Consider the following 25694-nt stretch of genomic DNA (forward strand, 5'->3'; position numbering starts at 1 on the left):
GTAGAGACGGGGTTTCACCGTGTTCGCCAGGATGGTCTCGAACTCCTGACCTCGTGATCCGCCCGTCTCGGCCTCCCAAAGTGCTGGGATTACAGGCTTGAGCCACCGCGCCCGGCCTAATTTTTTAATTTTTTCGTAGAGATGGGGTCTCACTGTGTTGCCCAGGCTGGTCTCAAACTTCTGGCCTCAAGCAATTCTCCCACGTAGGCCTTCCAAAGTGCTTGGATTACAGACGTGAGCCACCACACCTGGCTCAGTGTAGCCATTTAGAAGTCTAAAAAAGACGTGGGAAGGCCGGGCGTGGTGGCTCACGCCTGTAATCCCAGCACTTTGGGAGGCCGAGACGGGTGGATCACGAGGTCAGGAGATCGAGACCATCCTGGCTAACACGGTGAAACCCCATCTCTACTAAAAAATACAAAAAACTAGCCGGGCGAGGTGGCGGGCGCCTGTAGTCCCAGCTACTCTGGAGGCTGAGGCAGGAGAATGGCGTGAACCCGGGAGGCGGAGCTTGCAGTGAGCTGAGATCCGGCCACTGCACTCCAGCCTGGGCGACACAGCGAGACTCCGTCTCAAAAAAAAAAAAAAAAAAGACGTGGGAAAATGTCTAAGGCATGTTTGAAAGTGAGAAGCAAACCACAGTATGTATGGTAAAATCCTTTATATTAAAATAAGTTCTTCCAAAACAAAAACATATGCAGGATACCTTTATTTTCTCAGTATTTGTTAACCAAAAATTTTCACTTAGAAAATTGCATGTCATGTTGTCATAAGTTGCAAAAAGGTCCATGAACAAATAGACTTCTAATAAAATCAGTCCTTCTTTTGACATCTCTCTCTACTTTTGTGTATATTCAAACCAGTGTCAATGTGTTTGTGGGTCACACTTAGCAATAATACATAGCAAACAAAATGCACATAGCTCACAGAGTAAAATTGTAAGTTTTGCTGGATCACTCATAAGTTGCTGATGAGAATTTGAAATGGTACAGACACTCTGGAAAACGGCAGTTTCTTTCTTTTTCTTTTCTTTTTTTTTTTTTGAGACAGGGTCTCACTCTGTTGCCCAGGCTGGAGTACAGTGGCGTGATTACAACTCACTGCAGCCTCAGCCTCCTCAGGTTCAGGTGATCCTCCCACCTCACTCTCCTGAGTAGCTGGAACTACAGGCATATACCACCACGCCTGGCTAATTTTTGTATTTTTGTAGAGACAGGGTTTCGCCATGTTTCACAAGCTGGTCTCAAACTCCTGGACTCAAACGATCCACTCGTGTGGGCCTCCCAAAGTGCTGGGATTACAGGCGTGAGCTACTATGCCTGACCTAGGCAGGTTTTTTTTGTTTGTTTGTTTGTTTTAATTTATTTGTAGACGAGTCTCTCAGACTGGAGTGCAGTGGCCCAATTTTGTCTCACTGCATCCTCCGCCTTCCGGGTTCAAGTGATTCTCCTGCCTCAGCCTCCTGAGTAGCTGGGATGACAGGTGCCTGCCATCATGCCAGGCTGATTTTTTATTTTTAGTAGAGATGGAGTTTCACCATGTTGGTCAGGCTGGTTTTGAACTCCTGACCTCAGGTGATCAGCCTGCCTCAGCCTCCCAAAGTGCTGGGATTACAGGTGTGAACTATCATGCTTGGCTGGTGGTTTCTTATGAGGTGAAACATGCAATTACCAAATGACCTAGCAGTTGCACTCTGCATTTTTCCTAGAGAAATGAAAACTTACCTTCCTACAAAAACCTGTGCACAAATGTTCATAGCAGCTTAATATCAAAAAACTGGATGTTCTTCAGCAGGTGAATGAACTGGTTCATTCATACCATGGAATACCACTCAGCAATAAAAAGGAACAAACTGTTGATACATGCAACCACTTGGATGAATATCAAGGGAATTTTGCTGTCAGACAAAAGCCAATCCCTAAAGGCTACATACAGTATGATTCCATTTGGATACTATTCTTGAAATAGAGAAATTAGAGAAATGAAAAGATGAGTGTTTGCCAGATGTTAGAGACAGGGAGGTGAGAGGGGTAAGTGGGTGTAGTTATAAAAGTGCAACATGAGAGATCCTTGTGATGTTGAAATTGTATCTTGGCAGTGGATGCAGAAATCTCAATGTGATAAAATTACAAAGAACTAAAAACAGGAATGAGTACAGGTAAAACTGCAGAAATCTGAATAAGTTAGAGTGTTGTATCACTGTCAGTATCTTAGAGTGATATTGTACAATAGCTTTGCAAGATGTTACCGTGGGAGAAACTAAAGTGTACAAGGGATCTCCAGGTATTATTATTTTTTTAGAGATGGGGTTTCACCATGTTGCCCAGGCTGGTCTCGAACTCCTGGGCTCAAGTGATCCACCCGCCCCAGCCTCCCAAAGTACTGGGATTACAGGCATGAGCAACCACGCCTGGCCCTTTCAGTATTTTATCTTACAACTTCATGTGAATCTAGCATTATCTCATAGAATTTAATTAAAAGAAATTGTAAATCTTGCAAAAGATCAGAATTTCCTCAAGTTGTGATGTTGACAAAGATGAACTAGTTGACATTGACAGTAAGATGGATGATGATGACACGACGTACTTCAACAAAATGATTTGAGTATCAATGGATTAAGAAAAGCTCTTTTGACAAATTGATGAAACCCTCAGTCAGTTTTATAAGAATAACCATCTTTATGATCTTGCTATGAAAGCCAATTAAAAAAAAATTTTTTGTTTTTCCTAACAATTAGCTTGTGGTTATAATTATAACTTAAATTTAGTTAAATATAAGATAAATGATTTTTTATTAAGTTTAGTTTTGTTTTTCAGGGTACAATCTCAAAGCTACTCTTTAACCTACTATGAATGAATAATGCTGAGTTCATAACATCTTTGTAGATATATCCACAATTTTCCCTCAGGATAAGTGCCTACAAGTATAATTACTGAATTGAAAATCATGCAGTTTGCTAAGACTTTGCTATCTATTCCTGAATGCTCCTCCAAAATGGTTTTGCCAGTTACATCCCCATGACCAGTGAATGAGAGTGTTGCCTGTTTTCCTGTGCCCTTGTTACTGCTTAATAATTTTTGAAAAAAATCTAATTTGACAGCAAAAATGCATTTTATGTTAATTTGCTTTTCTGGAATTTTTAATGAGGTTGAGTATAGTTTTTAAATTTTTTTTTTTTTTTTTTTTTTTTGAGACGGAGTCTCACTGTGTCTCCCAGGCTGGAGTGCAGTGGCGTGATCTCGGCTCACTGCAAGCTCCGCCTCCCGGGTTTACGCCATTCTCCCGCCTCAGCCTCCCAAGTAGGTGAGACTACAGGCGCCCGCCACCACGCCCGGCTAGTTTTTTGTATTTTTAGTAGAGACGGAGTTTCACCGTGTTAGCCAGGATGGTCTCGATCTCCTGACCTCGTGATCCACCCGCCTCGGCCTCCCAAAGTGCTGGGATTACAGGCCTGAGCCACCGCGCCCGGCCAGTTTTTAATATTTTTATTGGCCCCTTTTCTTTGGAACTAGTATCATAAGTTTTTTTTCTTAAGAATTTATGTGGTCTGGGCTGGGTGCGGTGGCTCACGCCTGCAATCCCGGCACTTAGGGAGGCTGAGGCGGATGGATTGCCGAAGGTCAGGAGTTTGAGACCAGCCTGACCAGCATGGTGAAACCCCGTCTCTATTGAAAGTACAAAAACTAGCTGGGCGTGGTGGCGGGTGCCTGTAATCCCAGCTACTCAGGAGGCTGAGTCAAGAGAATCGCTTGAACCCGGGAGGTGGAGGTTGCATTGAGCCGAGATTGTGCTATTGCACTCCAGCCTAGGCAACAAAAGTGAAGAGTCTCAAAAAAAAAAAAAAAAAAAAAAAATTTTTTTGCATGATCTGAATTGCCATTAAAAGAGATATGAGAATTATTGAGTTACAAAGAACTTTTTAATAATTTAGGCAAGTTTTGGAGGATTGTACTTTGTTTAGAATCCAAAAGCATAGTATTTGTAGTTTTTTAAATTTATTTTAGTTGGTAGGAAGTAAACTTTATTCAAGGTCTCTGGTACCAGTTATTGCTAAAAGTGATTGACTAATCTGTCAATCTGAAATTATTTGTTGCCGAACTGCTAATTCTTTTGCTTCTATCTTTTAGGCAGATCTTGTCTGGACTACCAGACTCAAGAGACCAAATCAAGCCTTTCTAAGACCCTTGAACAAGTCTTGCACGACACTGTTGTCCTCCCTTACTTCATTCAATTCATGGAACTTCGGCGAATGGAGCATTTGGTGAAATTTTGGTTAGAGGCTGAAAGTTTTCACTCAACAACTTGGTCGCGAATAAGAGCACACAGTCTAAACACAGTGAAGCAGAGCTCACTGGCTGAGCCTGTCTCTCCATCTAAACAGCACGAAACTACAGCAGCTTTTTTAACTGATTCTCTTGACAAGAGATTGGAGGATTCCGGCTCAGCACAGTTGTTTATGACTCATTCAGAAGGAATTGAACTGAATAATAGAACTAACAGTACTCAGAATCACTTGCTGCTTTCCCAGGAATATGACAGTGCCCATTCTCTCCATCTTGAAAGGGCCAGAGTAGGAACTCATCAAGTTTCCATGGAAACCCAAGAATCTTCCTCTACACTTACAGTAGCCAGTAGAAATAGTCCTGCTTCTCCGCTAAAAGAATTGTCAGGAAAACTAATGAAAAGTGAGTATGTGATTTTCTTGTGTGTACGTGTGTGTCTCACTTTCTTTTTTTAATTTACAAAGCAGAACTTCAGATGAGGAATAAAATGATTGGAATCTTTTTTTTCCTCCTCTAACTACTTGTAAATTTGGGAGAATTTGGAGAGTGTAGTAGAGTCAGATCAGTGTATGGAAAAGGAGCAGGAGGGATATCTGGAGTGACTGGACCTTCTAAGAAGTGTGTTACCAGAATTAGTAAATGAAGAAGGGTCAAATGTCCTACTTTTCTCCTCCACTGATTTTGAAATCAAACCATTATCCACATAGCCTTATTTCCTCCCTCAGTCTTAATTTTATTAATATTTTACTGCAATTTGCAGATAAAATTTTTAAAAATTATTTTTAAAATGGCCAATAAATGACATTTATTAAGTTCTGTGCTTAGGGCTGGGCGCGGTGGCTCAGGCCTGTAATCCCAGCACTTTGGCAGGCTGAGGCAGGTGTATCACAAGGTCAGGAGATCGAGACCATCCTGGCTAACACGGTGAAACCCCATCTCTACTAAAAATACAAAAAAATTAGCCGGGCGTGGTGGCGGGCGTCTGTAGTCCCAGCTACTTGGGAGACGAGGCAGGAGAATGGCATGAACCCGGGAGGCAGAGCTTGCAGTGAGCCGAGATCGCGCCACTGCACTCCAGCCTGGGTAACAGCAAGACTGCGTCTCAAAAGAAAAAAAAAGTTCTGTGCTTAGTGTATATTTGGATTTTATTTATTAGTCACAAGACCTCTGTGCAGGTAATAGGCATGATTATCTTATTTACACATGAGAAAACCAGGGCTTAGAAAGGTTTGGTAACTTTCCCCTAGGTTGTACAGTAAATGTGGACCTAGAAGCATTTTGACAAGAGCACCTGTTTTTTTTCTTCTCTATTAGTTTAGAAATTCTATACTCTTAATTATTACCTGGGATTTTGATTAGACAGCCTTCATGTTCTTCTTTTTCATCTTAAGGGTTCTTTGTGTCTCAAAGGGCTAAGTGATTTCAGATTTTTAGTTCGCTCATTCTCAGTGAACTAAAATGAGGTCTAATCTGCTACTGAATCAAGTTTTCAGTGTGTTATTTCCTGCCTCCCTCCCTCCATCCTTCCTTCCCTCCCTCCCTCCCTCCTTCCTTCCCTCAACCAGGCTCCTGAGGAGCCGGGATTACAGGCGCCCACCACCACACCTGGCTAATTTTTATATTTTAGTAGAGATGGGGTTTCACCATGTTGGTCAGGCTGGTCTTGAACTCCTGACCTCAAGTGATCCACCTGCCTCGGCCTCCCAAAGTGCTGGGATTACAGGTATCAGTCACCACACCTGGCCGCATGTTATTTTCATCACAAAGTTATTGTAAACTGGGTGAAGTGGCACACACTTGTACTCCCAGCTACTCAGGAAGCTTAAGGTGAGAAGATTGCTTGAGCCCAGGAGTTTTGAGACCAGCCTGGGCAACAAGCAAGACCCCAGCTCAAACAAAGAAAAAAAAGTTGGCCGGGCGCGGTGGCTCAAGCCTGTAATCCCAGCACTTTGGGAGGCCGAGACAGGTGGATCACGAGGTCAGGAGATCGAGACCATCCTGGCTAATATGGTGAAACCCCGTCTCTACTAAAAATACAAAAAACTAGCCGGGCGAGGTGGTGGGCGCCTGTAGTCCCAGCTACTCGGGAGGCTGAGGCAGGAGAATGGCGTAAACCCGGGAGGCGGAGCTTGCAGTGAGCTGAGATCCGGCCACTGCACTCCAGCCTGGGCAACAAAGCGAGACTCCATCTCAAAAAAAAAAAAAAAGAAAAAAAGTTACTGAATTTTTTATTTCTATGGATCATTTTTTGTAGTTTCTTTTTCCTTTCACACTTCATCCCACTTTTGATCCTATCTTTTATTTCTTTAGTTTTATTAAATGTGTATTTATTGTCTGATAATTCTACTGTCTACAGTTTTTGTGGACCTGATTCAGCATTTCTTTGTTTCCTCAGATTCAGACTCTTGGTGGCTTGTGATTTTAGTGATTTTTGGCCGTGAACATGTTTCTTGGACTTTTATCTGTGGGAATTCTCTATGTACTCTGTATAAATTAGGTTATTTCAGGTGTTTTGCATTCTCTTTTGCCATGCAGCTGGGGCCTGTGTCACTACCCTTCTGGTACCACTTAAAACTGAATTTTTGTCTTGGGTGCTCGTACTAATCCTATATGAGTGCAAGTTTGTACTTATTGCAGAAATATGATGGTTTTTGATTATGGGGTATTGTCCCAGGTAGGTGCTAGAGTGTTAATTAATATGCTTTCTGTTAATGTGTTGTCCCTGTAAAACCTTCCAAAATTCTGAATTCCAGAATACTACTGGCCCCAAATGTTTCAGATAAGGGAACTGCCTGTATTTGTTTCTGGCTCCCACTGTTTTCCTTACTTTAACACAAACTCATCTTTTTAAAAAACATTTTGAGGGAATTCAGTATTGGAAAACGTTTCTTTTTTTTTTTTTTTTTTTTTTTTGAGACGGAGTCTCGCTCTGTCGCCCAGGCTGGAGCGCAGTGGCTGGATCTCAGCTCACTGCAAGCTCCGCCTCCCGGGTTCACGCCATTCTCCTGCCTCAGCCTCCGGAGTAGCTGGGACTGCAGGCGCCCGCCATCTCTCTCGGCTAGTTTTTTATATTTTTTTTAGTAGAGACGGGGTTTCACCGTGTTAGCCAGGCTGGTCTCGATCTCCTGACCTCGTGATCCGCCCGTCTCGGCCTCCCAAAGTGCTGGGATTACAGGCTTGAGCCACCGCGCCCGGCCTGGAAAACGTTTCTAACCTGTTTCTGGAAATGGAAGTCCAAAGTCTGTTTCTGTAATTGTTATTTTTTTGAGATGGAGTCTCACTTTGTTACCCAGGCTGGAGTGCAGTGGTGTACTCTCGGCTCACTTCAACCTCCACCTCCTGGGTTCAAGCGATTCTCTTGCCTTAGCCCCTTAAGTAGCTGATATTACAGGTGCCCACCTCCATGCCTGGCTGATTTTTGTGTTTTTAGAAGAGATGGGGTTTCGTCATGTTGGCCAGGCCAGTCTTGAACCCCTGACCTCATGATCTGCCCACCTCGACCTCCCAAAGTGCTGGGATTATGTTTCTGTTTGTAATATATTTATTGTTTTTGGAAACGGTCTTTGCTTTGGTGGTAATTTTCAATAAAAATAGAAATAGCAGTGGAGTTATTGAAAGACCATTAGTTACATTTGGCCCTTTTTCATTATCTTCACATGTTATATATAGTAAGTTTGACCTTTTTAAAACATATACTTGTGTCAGTTTTAACACATAGATTCCTGTAACTGTCACCACTATAAGGGTAAAGAACAGTTAGTTCCTTCACCTTTCAAGTCAAACCCCACCTCTGTCCCAACACTTGGCAACCACTGATCTGTTCTCCATCTCAATAGCTTGCCTTTTCTCTTTTTTTTTTCTTTTTATTTATTTATTTATTTATTTTTTGAGACAGCTTCTTGGTCTGTCGCCCAGGCTGGAGTGCAGTGTGGCAATCTCGGCTCACTGCAACCTCCGCCTCCTGGGTTCAAGCAATTCTCCTGCCTTAGCCTCCCTCGTAGCTGGGATTATAGGCATGCACCATAATGCCCGGCTAATTTTTTTGTACTTTTAGTAGAAACGGGGTTTCACCCTGTTGGCCAGGCTGATCTCGAACTCTTGACCTCAAGTGATCCACCGGCCTCGGCCTCCCAAAGTGCTGGGATTACAGGCATGAGCCACTGCGCACGGTCAGGACTTTTTTTTTTTTTTTTTTTTTTTTTTTTTTTTTTTTTTGAGACGGAGTCTTGCTCTGTCACCCAGGCTGGAGTGCAGTGGCCGGATCTCAGCTCACTGCAAGCTCCGCCTCCCGGGTTTACGCCGTTCTCCTGCCTCAGCCTCCCGAGTAGCTGGGACTACAGGCGCCCGCCACCTCGCCCGGCTAGTTTTTTTTTGTATTTTTTAGTAGAGACGGGGTTTCACCGTGTTAGTCGGGATCGTCTCTCGATCTCCTGGCCTCGTGATCCGCCCATCTCGGCCTCCCAAAGTGCTGGGATTACAGGCTTGAGCCACCGCGCCCGGCCACTTTTTTTTTTTTAATTTACATTCAACTTGTCATTTTTTTCCTTGTATGGATTGTGCCTTCGGAGTCATACCTGATCAAGGGTCATGAAGATTTTCTCATATGTTTCCTTATAAAAGTATTGTGGTTGGCCTGGCGCGGTGGTTCATGCCTGTAATCCCAGCACTTTGAGAGGCCCAGGCGGGCAGATTACGAGGTCAGGAGACCAAGACCATCTTGGCTAATGCGGTGAAACCCCGTCTCTACTAAAAATACAAAAATAAATAAATAAATTAGCTGGGCTTGGTGGCAGTCACCTGTAGTCCCAGCTACTCTGGAGGCTGAGGCAGGAGAATAGCGTGAACCCGGGAGGCGGAGCTTGCAGTGAGCTAAGTGAGCTAAGATCGCACCACTGCACTCCAGCCTGGGCGACAAAGCTAGACTCCACTTCGAAAAAAAATATATTATGGTTTCACACTTTACATTTAGATATATATCTTCTTTGAGTTAATGTAAGTGTGAGGGCTAGGCCAAGTTTTTTGTTTATTTTTACATAAAAATATAGTCGTATAGTCGTTCTAATACCATTTGTTGAAAAGACAACCTTTACTCCTTTGAATTGCCTTTGTACTTTAGCCATATTTTCTAGGCCTGTTTCTGGACTCCTTTTTCTGTTTCAAGATGTGTGTGTCTATTCCTTGGTTAATACCACATGGTCTTTTTTTTTTTTTTTTTTTTTTTTTTTTTTTTGAGACGGAGTCTCGCTGTGTCTCCCAGGCTGGAGTGCAGTGGCCTGATCTCGGCTCACTGCAAGCTCCGCCTCCCGGGTTCACGCCATTCTCCTGCCTCAGCCTCCCAAGTAGCTGAGACTACAGGCGCCCGCCACCACGCCCGGCTAGTTTTTTGTATTTTTAGTAGAGACGGGGTTTCACCATGTTAGCCAGGATGGTCTCGATCTCCTGACCTCGTGATCCACCTGCCTTGGCCTCCCAAAGTGCTGGGATTACAGGCTTGAGCCACCGCGCCCGGCCCCACATGGTCTTAATTACGGTATAGTAAGTCTTTTTTTTTTTTTTTTTTTTTTTTTTTTGAGACAGAGTCTCGCTCTGTCGCCCAGGCTGGAGTGCAGTGGCCGGATCTCAGCTCACTGCAAGCTCCGCCTCCCGGGTTTACGCCATTCTCCTGCCTCAGCCTCCCGAGTAGCTGGGACTACAGGCGCCCGCCACCTCGCCCGGCTAGTTTTTTTTTTTTTTTTTTTTTTTTTTTTTTTAGTGGAGACGGGGTTTCACCGTGTTAGCCAGGATGGTCTCGATCTCCTGACCTCGTGATCCTCCCGTCTCGGCCTCCCAAAGTGCTGGGATTACAGGCTTGAGAGTAAGTCTTAAAACTGGGTAATGGTGGCCTTATAAAATGAATTGGTAAGTTTTAATTTTTACTCTATTTCCATTTTCTAGAAGAGATTGTATAGAATTGGTGTCATTTCTTCTTTAGATATTTGGTTGAATTGGGAAGTGATGCCATCTGGGCCTAGGGTTTTGTTTTTTGTGTGTGAGACAGAGTCTCACTCTGTCACCCAGGCTGGAGTGCAGTGGTGAGATCTTGGCTTACTGCAACCTCTGCCTCCTAGGTTCAAGTTACCCTCCCGCCTCAGCCTCCCAAGTACCTGGGATTACAAGCGTGTGCCACTATGCCCGACTAATTTTTGTATTTTCAGTGCAGACAGGGTTTCACCATGTTGACCAAGCTGGTCTTGAACTTGTGACCTCAAGTGATTCGCCTACCTTGGCCTCCCAAAGTGTTAGGATTATAGATGTGGGCTACGGTACCTGGCAGGGACCTAGGGTTTTCTTTCTCAGAGTATTTTAAACTGTGAATTCAGGTTATTTAATAGATATAGGAGCCGGGCGCAGTGGCTCACGCCTGTAATCCCAGCACTTTGGGAGGCCTAGGCTGGCGGATCACGAGGTCAGGAGATCGAGACCATCCTGGCTAACACGGTGAAACCCCGTCTCTACTAAAAATACAAAAACTTAGCCGGGCGTGGTGGCGGGCGCCTGTAGTCCCAGCTACTCGGGAGGCTGAGGCAAGAGAATGGCGTGAACCCGGGAGGCAGAGCTTGCAGTGAGCCGAGATTGCGCCACTGCACTCCAGCCTGGGCGACAGAGCGAGACTCCATCTCAAAAAAAAAAAAAAAAAAAAAAAGATATAGGAATATTTAAGTTATCTACTTCTTCTTGAGTGAATTTTTACTGTACTTTATGGCCTTTGAGCAATTAATTGTATTGAATTGTTGAATTTATGGGCATGTAGTTATTTATAGCATTTTGGGTTTGTAGTGGTATCCCTCTTTTATTCCTAGTGTTGGCTATTGTGTCTTGTTTTTCTTTGTCAGATTGTATAGGGATTTATTAGTCTTTTCAAAGAACTAGTTTTGTTTTCATTTTTCTGTTGTTTTTGTTTTCAATTTCATTGATTTTCTGCTCTTTATTATTTCTTTTTCTCCTGCTTGCTTTGGGTTTATTTTACTCTTTTTTTTTTTTTCTCCCAAGTTACTTAAAGTAGAAACTTAGATTTCTGGTTTGAGACCTTTCTTTTCTAAGATAAGCATTTAATACTGTAAATTTCCTTCTAACCACTGCTTTAGCTATACCCCCACAAATTCTGTTATTTTGAACTGAGCACAAATGAAATGTTCTAATTTCCCTTGAGTCTTCTTCTTTTACCCATGAATTATTTAGAAATATGTTATTTAGTTTGCAAGCAATTGGAGACTTTTTTCCTGTTATTTTTCTACCATTTATTTCTCATTTCACTATATTATGGTCAGAGAACATATTTTGAATGATTTCATTTATTAAGTTTTAAAAATAACATTAAAAAAATGTTAATGGGAGTGTACCACATACAGTATGAAGAATGTACATTCTGTTTTTGGACAGTTTTCTGTAAATGTCAAGTTGATTTAGTTGGTTAATGATGGTATTCAGTTTGTCTTTATACTTGCTGATATTTTGTATGCGATTATATTACTTTATTACTCAGAAGAGTGTTGAACTTTCCAACTACAATTGTTTTTCCAATTTTACTTTCAGCTCTATCTGGTTTTGCTTCACGTATTTTGAGGCTCTGTTGTTAGGTGTGTACATATTTAGGATCGTATCTTCTGGGTGAATTGCATGTTTTATCGTTATGTAATTCCCTCTTTATGGTAATTTTCCTTGTTCTGAGATCAGACATATCTGTTGTCCAATTTATGTAGACACTGAAGCTTTCATTTGATTAGTGCTTGCATGGCATATCTTTTTCCATATTTTTCCTTTTGACCTACCTTTATAATTCTATTTAAAGGGGGCTTCTTGTAGGCAGCATATAGTTGGGTTGCGTTGTTTATTTATTTATTTTTTGAGACGGAATTTTGCTCTTGTTGCTCAAGATGGAGTGCAGTGGTGCAATCCTGGCTCACCGCAACCTCCACCTCCTGGGTTGAAGCGATTTTCCTGCCTCAGTCTCCCGAGTAGCTGGGATTACAGGCACGTGCACTACCCCTGGCTAATTTTTTGTATTTTTAGTAGAAACAGGTTTTCACCATGTTAGCCAGGCTGGTCTTGAACTCCTGACCTCAGGTGATCCACCTGCTTTGACCTCCCAAAGTGCTGGGATTACAGGCGTGAGCCACTGCACCCGGCCGAGTCATGTTATTTTTAATCTTTTCTCACAATATGGGGGTTTTGTTGGTAAATTTAATTATTTTAATATACATTTTAGTATAATTATTTACATTAAATGTAACTGTTGCACTGGGAGTATTTATAATGTGTAAATATAATTATTGGTATTAATATAATTTATATTACCCATAATAATATTAATGTCTTTGGATTTAGATTACCAGTTTAGTATATGTTTTATGTTTATTTTCTCTGTTTCCCCCTCCTTGATTTCCCCTTTTTTGCTTTCTTTTGGATTATTTGAATTTTTCCTTAAATTTATTTATTTTACTTATTTGTTTTTCTGAGTGATTCTCCTGCCACAGCTCCCAAGTAGCTGGGACTGCAGGCATGTGCCACTACACCCAGCTAATTTTTTTGTATTTTTAGTACAGACAGGGTTTCGCCATATTGGCCAGGCTGGTCTTGAACTCTTGACCTCAGGTGATCCACCTGCCTCGGCCTCCCAAAGTGCTGGGATTGCAGGCATGAGCCACCATGCCCTGCCTTTTTCCAGAATTTATATGTTGAGTTATTGATTGTATCTTTATGTAGGCTTTTTAGTGGCTTCTCTTTTTTTTTTTTTTTTTTTTGAGACGGAGTCTCGCTCTGTCGCCCAGGCTGGAGTGCAGTGGCCGGATCTCAGCTCACTGCAAGCTCCGCCTCCCGGGTTCACGCCATTCTCCTGCCTCAGCCTCCCGAGTAGCTGGGACTACAGGCGCCTGCCACCTCGCCCGGCTAGTTTTTTGTATTTTTTAAGTAGAGACGGGGTTTCACCGTGTTAGCCAGGATGGTCTCGATCTCCCGACCTCGTGATCCGCCCGTCTCGGCCTCCCAAAGTGCTGGGATTACAGGCTTGAGCCACCGCGCCCGGCCCTTTAGTGGCCTCTCTAGGAATTACAATATACATATTTTTCACGGTGTACTCACATTTACTATTTTATAACTTCAAGTGGAATGTAGAAAACTTCACCACCATAAAAATAGAGCTAGGGATGAGGTTAAAAAAGAGAGAGAAAAGAAATATAATAAAAATATTTAATAATACTTTTTTTTTTTTTTTTGAGATGGAATCTCTCGTTCTGTTACCAGGCTGGAGTGCAGTGGCGTGATCTTGGCTCGCTGCAGCCTCCACCCCCTGAGTTCAAGCAGTTCTGCCTCAGCCTCCTGACTTGCTGGGATTACAGGTGTGCACCAATACAAAATAAGCCCAGCTAATTTTTGTATTTTTAGTAGAGATGGAGTTTCATTATGTTGGCCAGTCTGGTCTCGATCTCTTGACCTCATGATCCCCCCTCCTCGGCCTCCCAAAGTGCTGGGATTACAGGCGTGATCCACCGCGCCCGGCTAAGTCTTTAAATATTTTTTTTTGACATTGCACTTTTTCTCTTTTCCTTCTAGGATTTTAGTAACCCAAATGTTAGTTTTGTTATTGTTTGGCAGGTTCTTTTGGCCTTATTTACTTCTTTAAATTCTTTTTTCCTGTTGTTCAACTTTGAAAGTTTCTATTCATCTGTCTTCAAAGTCACTGGTTCTTTCCCCTGTCATTTCCATTCTGTTATTGAGTCTTTGTAGTGAATTTTAAATTTTGTTTATTATGTTTTTTAGTTCTAAAATTTCTTTTTTTGTGTATGTCTTTTACTCTCCTCTTGAAACTCTTATCATTTGTTTCAAGAGTGACTTTATTTCTTAGAGCATGGTTTTAGTAGCTACTTAAAATTTGTTTTATAATCCCACCATATGTGTCCTCTTGATTGTCTTTTCTCTTGTGAGATAATGGGATTTTCTGGTTCTTTGTATGACAATTAATTTTGGTTTGTATCTTGGACAGTTTGACTTATGTTACATGATTCTGAATCTTATTTAAATCCTGTGGAAAATACTGAAGTTTTTGCTTTAACAAGCAGTTGACTTATTTAGGTTCAGGCCACAAATTCTAACCAGCATTCTGTAGGCTCTGGTTCCATCATCAGTTCAGTTTTGTATCTTATCTGCTTATATGCCTTTTTGTGTCCAGTCTGGGACCTGGCCAATGGGCAGGTCCCAAAGCCTTTGTATACTCTTAGAAGCAGGGCCATGCACACCCAGCTCACGAGTGGCCCCAGGAGTGCACATACAACTATACGTTTTCACGGGCTCCTTCTTTTCTGTAGTGTCCCTGACACTTTCTGCCTCCTGAGAACCTCCCTTTATCCCTTTCCTGTTGTCTGGCTAGAAAGTCAGGGCTTTAGATTCCCTATACTTCAGCACACTTCCTGTAGTTATGTCACCCTCTGTGGCCAAGACTTCTCTTCTTCCTCTTGGGACTGCAGTTTCTCTTGTCAGAAAGTAGGGTTCTTGGAGCTGCTGTCATTGCTGCTATGGCTGCTCTGATACTGCCTGGGAGTCAAAGGAGAAAGGAACAAAACACAACCACCCAGGGGATTTCCTCCACTCTCTTTAATCCGTGAGAACCCTCTTTCCTGTTCCTCAGACCAGAAATAGAGGGCCTCTCTTGGAACTTCTTCTTTGTGCATCTAGTATGCAGTTACAGCTTTTGAGTCCAGGCCAGGAGGTGCCGGACAAACTTGTCAGGAGTATGGAGGTACTGCGAGTTCTGGTTACTTTTCTCAGTCCACCTGATTCCAAGTCCTTGGATACATTTGTCCACTGTTGTTAGTTGCATTCCATGGGAGAGACAGAAGAGTGTGCTTATTTCGTCTTGACCTACTTATTAGGATTTCAAATCAAATCAAAGGATGATATTCTCTATATTAATTTACTGTTTTCCCTTTAGCAAGCACATTAGGAAGATAATATTTTTAACACCGCCTGTGGTGGTTTCTGTCATAATTGTTAATACTTACTTTTTTTTTTTGGAGACGGAGTCTCGCTCTGTCGCCCAGGCTGGAGTACAGTGATGCCATCTCGGCTGACTGCAAGCTCTGCCTCCCGGGTTCATGCCATTCTCCTGGCCTCAGCCTCCCAAGTAGCTGGGACTGCAGGCTCCTGCCACCACGCCCAGCTAATGTTTTTTAGCAGAGGTGGGGTTTCACCATGTTAGCCAGGATGGTCTCGATCTCCTGACCTCGTGATCCACCCGTCTCGGCCTCCCAAAGTGCTGGGATTACAGGTGTGAGCCACCGCGCCCAGCCAATTATTAATACTTTCATTGTATTAAAACCTCTTGAACTCCAGAAGATAGCTTTATAGTAACATCTCTTATATTTGCATATAAAATTTGTCTGGAGCCTAGAAATTCTTACTCTCTCTTCTGGTAGTTCTAGCTCCCGTTTTTCATAGAGAATAGATAATCTCTTTCTTGAATAAACCTTTTCATATTTGCATATATCACTACTCTTGGATGGCCTAGAATTTCTTGAATATGTCCTTGTTACTCCTTTTACCAATGAACAGATTTGTAATGGCCTACTACTTTTGTAACTGAAAATCAATACAAAGAACTCAAAAGCAGTGTATAATTTCTTTTGACTAAATTCTTTAGGATACAGTGATGCTTTGTACTTGGTATTTGAATAGATACTAAGCTTAATTTTAGGGTCTTGCTTTATGCAGAGAGGTGGAAGTTAACAAAATAATTTCTTCTGTACTGACTTTGATAAATTTACTAATCTTGCATTTTGCCTAGAACACATACTCCTTCATAGCCCCTTACCTGACTGCCTGATGGTCTTTTAGGAATAGGCTTGCCCATTGTGTCTTCAGGTGGAGCCCCACTCCCATTGCTTATCTTCTCTGCTTTAAGCTGTCTTTATCTTCAGACATCTTCCCTCTGCCTAAGGAGAATTCCTGACCTCACAATTTTTCATAAAGATATTGCTAACAATTTAAGATAACAGGAAAACATGTGGTAATATATGTAGTAAATTCATTCTTTCAACAGGTCTTTGTGGTAAGTTCATTCTTTTAGCAAATGTTTATTAAGCACTTTTTTTATATGCCGAGACACCAGCGGTACAGTAATAAATGGAATAATCACAAGCTGAGCATTCAGCAAAATTTTTGTCCATTGCATGAATTTATAGTCTAAAGAATTTTTTACCTTCAATACTTTAGTTGTTCTGACAGATTTATACTTCAAACTGTTACTTCATGTGCCCTGAAATTGTCATACCACGGCTTGACAAATCGGTGATCTAAAATATATCCATTTTGGGCCGGGCACAGTGGCTCCTGCCTGTAATCCCCAGCACTTTGGGAGGCCGAGGCAGGCAGATCACTTGAGGTCAAGAGTTCCAGACCAGCCTGGCCAAAATGGCAAAACCTGGTCTCTGCTAAAAATACAAAAAAATTAGCCAGTCATTGTGGTGCATGCCTGTAATTCCAGGTACTTCGGAGGCTAAGGCAGGAGAATTGCTTGAACCTGGGAGACAAGGTTGCAGTGAGTCGGGATTGCGCCACTGTACTTCAGCCTGGCTGACAGAGCGAGATTCTGTCTCAAAAAATAACATAGATCCATTCAAATAGATCATTCTAGTTGTCTGACCTCACAGTTTCCTAAAAGGCACTTTTTTTTTTTTTTTTTTTTTTTTAACAGGATGTTTTAAGCAATTTCTCTATAGAGTATTGTAGGAATTGGGCTGGGCACAGTGGCTCATGCCTGTAATCCCAGCACTTTGGGAGGCCGAGACGGGCGGATCACGAGGTCAGGAGATCGAGACCATCCTGGCTAACATGGTGAAACCCCGTCTCTACTAAAAGTACAAAAAAATTAGCCTGGTGTGGTGGCGGGCACCTGTAATCCCAGCTATTCGGGAGGCTGAGGCAGGAGAATGGCGTGACCCCAGGAGGCAGAGCTGGCAGTGAGTCGAGATTGTGCCACTGCACTCCAGCCTGGGCAACAGAGCAAGACTCCATCTCAAAAATAAAAAAGAAAAAGAGTATTGTAGGAAGTGGACCCAAAGCATTTATTTTAATCTAGTATTTATTGAGTTAATTTTTAAAATGTATTTTATTATTTTTAAAATGTTTTAAAATGTTTTAATGTTCTTTTATTCTTAAACAAATGAAAACTTTCTATATCTGAAAGAAGGATGTGACCTAGTTCTGTTTCTGAAATATAGTTAATGTGTTATTTAAGAGTATTAATACTTCTTCCAATGGTTTTAATCCCCAGAAAATAAATATGCATTAATATCTAGATAAATTCTTACTGCATTTATCTGGGATTGGCAGGTGTTTTTGACTAAATGGGAAAGCAAGCATTTACAAACAACCAGGTTCTGATTTTAAAGCTTTTGGGCAGACATTTTTTGCTTAGTAATTTGCTCATAATAGCCATACAATAAATATTTGTGGCCGGGCATGGGGGCTCACTCCTGAAATCCCTTCCCTTTGGGAGGCCAAGGTGGGCAGATCACTTGTGGCTAGGAGTTTGAGGTCAGCCTGGCCAACGTGATGAAACCCCGTCTCTACTAAAAATATAAAAATTAGCAAGTGTGTGTCGTCTCAGCTACTCGGGAGACAGAGGCAGGAATATTGAGATATCTGTGGTGTTATCTATTTCTGCTGATAATTGTTGATCCTCTTCAAATAGGACACAAACAAGATCAATTTTTTTTACTCGTAAATTGATGTGGATAGTCTGCTGCTGCCGACTTCATGTACCTTATCCCTCTTAAACCGCTGATTCCTTTGAGGCATTGTCCCCATAAACTTTTGGTAAAGCATCAATAATTTTATCATTCATCCACCCAAGCTTCACTGTAAATTTGATGTTTATTCTTCTATTTTAGCAGAATTCATGTTGCTCCAATAGGGGCTGTCTTCAAACTGGTGTTTTCTCCTTCTTAGTGCCTCAAAGTAGATCCTGTTCAGATATAACAGGTTAATATGAGTTTATTTTGGTGTAAAAGTACTTTGAAATTCATGCATAGTTTTTTCATCATATGCATTTTCCATAGCTTTGAACATCCCCATGTAACTCTCCTCTTCCACAAACCAAACAATGAAAAAGCACCTCCGTGATGGAAGTTCATTTTGCAATAGGAACTCACAGTGATCTAAGCCCTGCTATTCATGAATATAATTCATTACTGGAGGCCGGGCGCGGTGGCTCATGCCTGTAATCCCAGCACTTTGGGAGACTGAGGCGGGTGAATCACGAGGTCAGGAGATCGAGACCATCCTGGCTAATACGGTGAAAACCCATCTCTACTAAAAGATACAAAAAATTAGCTGGGCCTGGTGGCGGGCACCTGTAGTCCCAGCTACTCAGGAGGCTGAGGCAGGAGAATGGCGTGAACCCGGGAGGCGGCGCTTACAGTGAGTCCAGATCGCGCCACTGTACTCCAACCTGGGTGACAGAGCGAGACTCTGTCTCAAAAAAAAAAAAAAAAATTCATTACTGGAGTCTAAGTGGCTTTTTGATTTTTGAAATTCTCTTCTCCCCTTGCAGGTATAGAACAAGATGCAGTGAATACTTTTACCAAATATATATCTCCAGATGCTGCTAAACCAATACCAATTACAGAAGCAATGAGAAATGACATCATAGGTAAGCAATGCTTGAAACTGTGGCAAGAAAAAAAAAACAAAAAAAACAAAAAATGCACAGAACTGACAATTTTGGTTACTAATTTTTTCTTAACATGGAATTTAACGGTTCCCTTCCTAATTTGTTTTCTGAGTATTTTTTATGTCAGATTATAGCTCACTTTAAAAGTTTCTCGGCTGCAGTTGGCGCCAGGGTTTTTGCCTGGGCCGGGAGGGCTGCAGTGTAGTGGGTGCTCTGGCCTGGCCACTGCTGAGCAGCTGGGCTGGCGGGTGGCTACGCACACTGGCACAGACCACCAGACGGACTGGCTGGCAGCCCCACACCCGTGCACAAAGCGGGCGGGACAGAAACTTCCGGGGTTGGAAGTCCAGTGAGGCTAAAGGCCAGTGCCAAAGTCTCCAGGCATCAGGGCTGCAGCCCAGGAGTCTCAAGACCAGCGGACAACTGGATGGCCAGACAGTTGTCTCAGTGGTGGCCTCTCTGTCTCAGGGCTTCATCCCACTCCTCAGTGGGCCTGACCTCCCGTCTACCTGCGTTAGCCAGAGCCATCACATGGCCCGTGACTTGCCATTTTTTGCCAGTTGATTGTGCCACACACAATGTCATTTCTGTGTCATTTGGCACAGCTGGAGGTGCAAGGAGGAGGGCAGCCTCATGTCCAGTCCCAGTTTCAAGTAACTTTATTCTTCTGAATAAAGACAATTTGCTAACTTTACAAAAAAAAAAAAAAAAGTTTTTCTTGTATGTTGGACCCAAATTCTTAGACTTTGACCTAAATAACAATGACAGCAAGAACAATAAATAGTACACATTTATTGAACGCTCACTGTGTCCCAGACAATATTCCAAGCACTTTCTGTGGATAAACTCTTTAACTTCTAAAGAACTTTGTGGGATAAATACAGTTATTTTATAGATGAAGAAACTGAAGCACAGAGAAGTTAAGTACTTTGTCCAAGGTAACAGCTCAGACATGGCGGAGTCAGGGTTTGAAACTAGACCCTCACATACCTTAACTGCTGTGCTGTGGCAGTGTTTTTCATACTGTAGGTTGGGACCGACCTTCTCCTATGCCCTCACCCCCTACCAAAATAAACATATATATATATGTTAGTGTATATAGATATGTTAGTGTATATATATGTTAGTATATATATATGTTAGTGTGTATATATGTGTATATACACACTAGAATAAAAAAATCAAAGTGTCTCAGAGTAGTAAGGACAAACATCATTTCAGAAAAATGTTTTCATTATATATACATGTATGTATGTGTATGCTGATTCAACAAATATATTTCTGTATAAGTTATAGCAAAATAGTTTGAAAGCTTTTACTGTGTTTTATCAGGAAGACCTTAGGCGAACATATATTCACAGATAAAAGAGGTTTATTTATTCGTTCAATAAATATTACATTCTCATAAGTCCTAATATTATGTATTTTTATTTTTCAAAAGAGTTAGTATTTGTGATTTATGTAACAAAACTTGTTCTTGCACTTCTAGCAGGTCTGTCCCAGTGTGGGGCTTCTTTAATCTTACTGTGGGTACTTTGCACTCACTCACTACTGGAGACAGCAAGACCCCTGTTAGTCTCAGCTGTGTTTCTTAAATTGGCCCACTGTACCTTCCAGTTAGCTATTGTGGGGTCCATCTCATGTTGCCTCCATTTTCCTTTTCTTTCTCCCAGACAGATACCTATAACAGCTGTAACATAGGCCTGGTGGCTGTTGGTGGCTTATCCCTATCTGCTTGTATTTAAGGGGTGGTGTTTCACTGAGTTTTGCTGACAGATGTTGTCATGAGATTTGAGTTTTTCTGTGTTGTTGCTCTGTTTTTATGTGAGAATTTGCTGCTACCATTGTCGCTAGACCAGCTTTTCCTAGTAATACAACAGGGATGTTCTGACTGATTAGAGTTTGCCTGTTTGAAGAATTGGTTGGCTAGTGACTTTTTTGAGGGGAGTCTGTACCAGTTAATAGCCTCACTGGTGTGAGGATGAAAAGGAAAGAGTTTCAAGTCAAATAAAACACTTAAAAATGAAACCACACTGCAACTCTCTTTCTTTTACTTAAGCTTAATCAGATTAATGATGATGTAATCTCATGAAGGAAAAGTCTGCTTAAGGATCAAGTTGATAACATTTTGTGATCAAGGGATTTGAGAAAACCTCTATCCCAGTGTCTATCATTATATATTTTAGGATGTTAATTACCTGTATGGCTTTAGGCAAGTCATTTTTCCTCCTTGAGCCTCATTCTTAATCCTGTCCAAATTATTGGTCTCCTCTTGCTGCAGTTGTACTATTTGAATATAGCTGTCCTTCAAGTGAGTTTTATTCAAAGGAGCCTTCACTTCAGCACTTACTGTGTATCCAACTTGCATAGTCTTTTTTAAAATGTTACCCTTGGGTTTTTGGCTTTGCTTTCTAATTACTGTTTTTATGTGAGGATTTAGAGTGATCCAGAAGCTATACTTCCACTACCTCCTTCATCTTCCACAAATCTTTAAAGTGGCAGAATTTTAAAAAACTTTGAAGGTACAGCTGACAGAATTTGCTAATGGTTTGGAAGTGAGTAGTATGAGAGGGAAAAAAAGGAATAAAGCATGACTGCATTTTTTTTGTTTGTTTAAGCGATTCCCCTGCCTCAGCCTCCCAAGTAGCTGGGACTACAGGCTCTTGCCACCACCCCCAGCTAATTTTTTTTTTTTTTTTTTTTTTTTTTTTTTGTATTTTAGTAGAAACGGAGTTTCACCGTGTTGGCCAGGATGGTCTCCATCTCCTGACCTCGTAATCCACCCACCTTGGCCTCCCAAAGTGCTGAGGTTACAGGCATAAGCCACCCCACCTGACTGCCTGACTCCATTTTTTAAAAAACTGAATACCTGGAATTGTAGGGTTGTCATTTATAAGATGAAAAGACTGTAGGAGTAATGGCTTATGAGGAAAATCAGGAGTTTGGTTTTAGACATCCAAATGGTGAATGTCAAGTAGGTAATTGGACACCTACATTAGGATTTTATGGCAGTGGCCCGGGTTGGAGACACGTGTTTGGAAGTCATTAGCATATAGATGGATTTAGAGCTGCAATACTAGATAACATTACCATGGGAGTAAGTGTAATGAGGGAAGATGAGGTCTAAGGACTGAGCCCTGACATTCTGTCAGATGGAGAAGAACTAGCAAAGGACACTTAGGCCCTCTTATGACAATGGTATATCAAGAAGTAGTTTTCTTCAGGAAGCCAAGTAAGAAAAATGTTTCTGGGAGGAAATGAAGCTGAGATAAGTAAGACGAATACTGGAATTGAATGGATTTGACAACCCATCGTACACTAGTTATCTTAATTACAGTGGGCCATTTTAGACGAAACTTAATTGGAGGAGTCTTAAGAGAGAATAGGAGGAGTGGAACCAGCGAGTATTGACAACTCTTATGTGGCATGTTCCTCTAAAGTTGAGCTGGAAGGTGATGTTAATCAAGTGTGCATTGGGGGCAGTGGTGCACACCTGTAATTTCAGCACTTTGGCAGGCCAGGGAGGTTGAATCACTTGAGCCCAGGAGTTTGAGACTAGCCTGGGCAACATAGTGAAACCCCATCTCTACCAAAAAAATAATAATACTACAAAAATTTTTCAGGCATGGTGGTGCATACCTGTAGTCTCAGCTATTAGGAAGGCTGAGGTGGCAGGATCACTTGAGCCCCAGGAGGTCATGGCTGCAGTGAGCCAAGATCATGCCACTGCACTTCAGCCTGGGTGACAGAGCCAGACCCTGTCTCAAAAAAAAAGGCGGGGGGAGGGGGGCAATGGTTTTTAATTTTGTTTTTAAGGTAAGATGTATTATAAGCATGTAAGGTGTGTTACAGCATACGAACAGGTATACATGTATAACATGCAGTCCACACAGCTGATAGGAATGAGGCAGTAGTGAAGGAGAAGTTGATGTAGGAGAGGGTACAGTTGTTACAGGAAAGAAGTCTGGAGGCAAAAGGGATGAATTCTAGTGCTCACATAAAATATTACTTAGATGGGAGCAAGGACAGTTTATCTGGAGTCACAGGAAAGAATGCAGTACATGGGTAGAGATGCAGGTGAGTTGAAAGATGTGAGAGACGATGGAAATAATTTTCTGATTGCTTCTATATTCTCACTGAAGCAGGAAGCAAAGTTCTCAGCAAAGAGAACAGGAGAAAGAGGTGTTGAATATTTGAGAAAGGAGATGTACTGTAGAAAAACAAAACAAAACAAAACAAAGCTCCTGAACTCTCACAAAACAGAACCTTTCCATGACCCTAGTTGTGTGGGGGTTTTCCCCGTCAACTATCAATTCTGCAGATGATTCTCCAGTGACCCCTCCAACTGGGTGTCCTCTAGGTCAGTTCAGTTCTCACACGATCTACCTGGAGATAGCATCAGATCCCACAGATTGAGGACTCTGTCCCACAAGACTGCCCCCACTTCAGATGCCAGTCTGAAGCCCAAGTTGTGGCCTGTGCTTCTGACCGGCCTTCTATAATTTGGAGTTCCCACAGTCCCCTCCTTGGGTTCAATAAATTTGCTAGAGCAGCTGTCAGAACTCAGGGAAATGCTTCACTTATATTTACCCGTTTATTATAAAGGATATTACAAAGGATACAGATTGAACAGGCAGATGGAAGAGATGCATGGGCAAGGTATGGGAGAGGGGGCACAGCTTCCATGCCCTCTCCAGGTCATACCACCCTCCAAGAACCTCTACAGATTTAGCTATTCAGAAGCCCCCCTCCCCATTCTGTCCTTTTGGTTTTTTTGTGGAGACTTCATTATATAGGCATAATTGATCGTTGGCTATTGGTGATCAGCTCAACCTTCAGTCCCCTCCTTCTGGGAGGTTGGTGGGTAGGGCTGAAAGTCCCAACCCTGTAATTCTGCCTTGGTCTTTCTGGTGATTAGCCCTCATCCTAAAGCTCTTTAGAGGCCACCTGCCATTAGTCATCTCATTAGCATTCAAAAGAATCCAGAGATTTCATGAATTTTAGGAGCTGTATGCTAAGAAACTGGCTAAAAAGGCCAGTTGCAATGGCTCAGGCCTGTAATCCCAGCACTTTGGGAGGCTGAGGTAGGGGGATCATTTGAGGCCATGAGATCAAAACCAGCCTGGTCAACATAGTGAGACCCCCTTACAAAATACTTAAAAATTGGCCAGGCGTGGTAGCTCTTGTCTGTAGTCCCAGCTACTCAGAAGGCTGAGGATCACTGAGCCCGGGAGTTCAAGGCAGCAGTGAGCCATGATCGTGCCACTGACTCCAGCTTCTCTCAGAAGAAAAGGGGGAGAAAAAAAAACTGGGCAAAGAGTAAATAACATATTTCACAATATCACAGATTTGTATTGTCTAGGAAAGTGAATGTGAACAGACCATGACACTAGTATGATCCCTGGGTTTCATGAAGGTCCCACTAAAGTCATGAACACAAGGTGAGACTAGGCATCATGTTATATGGTTTTTCCAGCCATGTTTTTTTTTTTTTTTTTTTTTTTTTTTTGAGACAGAGTCATGCTCTGTCGCCCAGGCTGGAGTGCAGTGGCCGGATCTCAGCTCACTGCAAGCTCCGCCTCCCGGGTTCACACCATTCTCCTGCCTCAGCCTCCCAAGTAGCTGGGACTACAGGCGCCCGCCACTTCGCCCGGCTAGTTTTTTGTATTTTTTAGTAGAGACGGGGTTTCACCGTGTTAGCCAGGATGGTCTCGATCTCCTGACCTCGTGATCCGCCCATCTCGGCCTCCCAAAGTGCTGGGATTACAGGCTTGAGCCACCGCGCCCGGCCTCCAGCCATGTTTAACAGTTAGCCAAACAGCTTATTGTTTTGCTGCAGTTTATTTAGGCAGTTCCTTATTTTAGCACATTTCATGTTTTAAAATTTCTACCAATAACATTTTGATAAACTTTTTTACAGATGACTTCACAAATACATAATTTTTTAAGCTACAATCCTAGAAATAGAATTGCTCATTGAAAGGGTATGTTCGTTTTTAAAGCTATGCTAGAAACTGCCAAATTGCCTTCAGAAAAAGGTGTTTATATCCCCACTAACACTAGTGTCAGTTTTCCTGTGCCCTTGCTCAAGTATGCATATTATTAAAAACAATGTTGTACCAGTTTACTAGACAAAAGGTGCAGTGCCTCCTTATTCTGATCTGATTACTAGTGAGTATGTGTATCTTTTCACGTTGATCATTTTATGTTTGTTCCTTTGTGGGTTGTAGTGTCCTTTGCTCATTTTTCTTTTGGGACATTTCTTAGTAGTTTATAAGAGCTCTTGGTATTTTAATGATAGTAATCTTTTAACTGTCATGCATGCTGCAAATCTTTTTTCTGTTTGTTTGCCTTTGTATTTTGTTTTTGGAGTGTTTCAATGTCTAGGAAATAATTTTATGTTGTTAAATCTTTTGATCTCTGCTTTTGCATATGTACTTCAAAAGACTTTCTACTTCAAGGTCAAGTGTTACCTGTATTTTCTATTAGTTCTATTTAAAACCTCTTAATTTACATGCCTATGCTGTTAACTCCCAAGTTGATTCACAAGTGTGTATAGTTTGAATTTAGTGGCAATTTAATTATTTACGACTTCTTTTACAGCAAAGATTTGTGGAGAAGATGGACAGGTGGATCCCAACTGTTTCGTTTTGGCACAGTCCATAGTCTTTAGTGCAATGGAGCAAGAGTAAGTTAGTTCATATTTT

The 25694-nt window shown here is 41.9% G+C and overlaps 1 protein-coding gene across 4 annotated transcripts in view; it reads left to right on the plus strand.

The window, feature by feature from the left end:
• AKAP10 (A-kinase anchoring protein 10) overlaps positions 1-25694 on the plus strand; it is an 89999-nt gene that overhangs the window by 26469 nt on the left and 37836 nt on the right. For all 4 annotated transcript variants that reach the window (XR_007720285.1, XM_050763886.1, XM_050763885.1 and 1 more), the window contains exons 4-6: positions 4128-4685; positions 18868-18966; positions 25591-25675. Coding sequence is in view for 3 of the 4 variants with exons in the window: in XM_050763886.1 (XP_050619843.1) it covers positions 4128-4685; positions 18868-18966; positions 25591-25675 (742 nt within the window). In the remaining variant the exon portion in view is untranslated. The remainder of the gene's footprint in view (positions 1-4127; positions 4686-18867; positions 18967-25590; positions 25676-25694) is intronic.

Source organism: Macaca thibetana, chromosome 16, assembly GCF_024542745.1.
Source record: "Macaca thibetana thibetana isolate TM-01 chromosome 16, ASM2454274v1, whole genome shotgun sequence".
Classification (NCBI taxonomy): Eukaryota; Metazoa; Chordata; class Mammalia; order Primates; family Cercopithecidae; genus Macaca; species Macaca thibetana.